General features: G+C 40.0%; 1 protein-coding gene across 1 annotated transcript in view; it reads right to left on the bottom strand.

The window, feature by feature from the left end:
* Positions 1-1,023, bottom strand: part of LOC101984685 (nuclear body protein SP140-like) — a 93,317-nt gene that overhangs the window by 54,863 nt on the left and 37,431 nt on the right. Inside the window, 1 exon segment of the mRNA XM_013351691.1 lies at positions 383-451. Within this exon segment, the coding sequence (XP_013207145.1) occupies positions 383-451 (69 nt within the window).

Below are 1,023 nucleotides of genomic sequence, written 5' to 3'. Positions count from 1 at the left end.
GCAGGCGGATCTCTGTGAGTTCGAGACCAGCCTGGTCTACAAGAGCTAGTTCCAGGACAGGCTCCAAAACCACAGAGAAACCCAGTCTCAAAAAACCAAAAATAAATAAATAAATAAATAAATAAATAAATAAATAAATAAATAAATAAATAAATAAATATCAGGTTCGACTCAGAGGTAAGGAAGAACTTAGGACACACAAGATTGATGATATAAATACAGTTCATATTCTTGCTCCAAACACCTTTGCTTTTAGATTTTGCTGCTCTCAAACTGATAGATAAGTGTGAGTAGGAAATTTTAAGGCTTTAGAAACCTTAAAACCTTAACAAAATATGTGTTTACTTGGGGTGAAGGGAAAGACCCACAGAGGCCATCTTACCCCTGGTCTTGGCGGAACGGCCTGGATTCTTTTCTGTTTTCTTTCTCCTGACAGCTGCCTGGCGACCAACTCTGCTGACGTCTAGGAGAGACACAGGCAAATGCAGATTGAGCCAAACAACAGCTGATAATGGGAAGGAACAAGGGAGCCTCTTTGTTATGTCAGAGTACCTTCTGTACACACTGCCAATGAGAGCTCCCGACAAGGAGCTGTGTCCAAGCAGGCAGAAGTCTAAGTTAAAGCCTGCGAAGAATTCTGTTGTATTAACACTTTAGAAAGGGCTGTCTACATAGAGACTTGAATGAAAATGTGATTTCCAAAATATAGGTTCAAAAAATAAACACAGCCATCATTTCTCCTCTCTAAGCAAAAAATATACATATCAATCAATAGCACAGCTGGGTCATTGTCAAGAGTGTATGATTCTTAGTTTGGTGAAATTAATATTGAGTGGGATTCCAAAGCCTGCTTCATGGATCTGATGCAAAATTGATAATCATTTCAGGTTCCCTATCCTCAGCTGCCCAAGGAACTAACTGGGGAAATGACCCTATCCTATAGCAATACTGACGAATATCTTGCATATCACCATAGAACCTTCATCTGGTGATGGATGGAGATAGAGACAGAGACCCACACTG

Source organism: Microtus ochrogaster, linkage group LG4 (genome assembly GCF_000317375.1).
Source record: "Microtus ochrogaster isolate Prairie Vole_2 linkage group LG4, MicOch1.0, whole genome shotgun sequence".
NCBI lineage: Eukaryota > Metazoa > Chordata > Mammalia > Rodentia > Cricetidae > Microtus > Microtus ochrogaster.
Note: the sequence above shows the minus strand (reverse complement) of the source record. Positions and strands in the feature narration are given on the sequence as shown.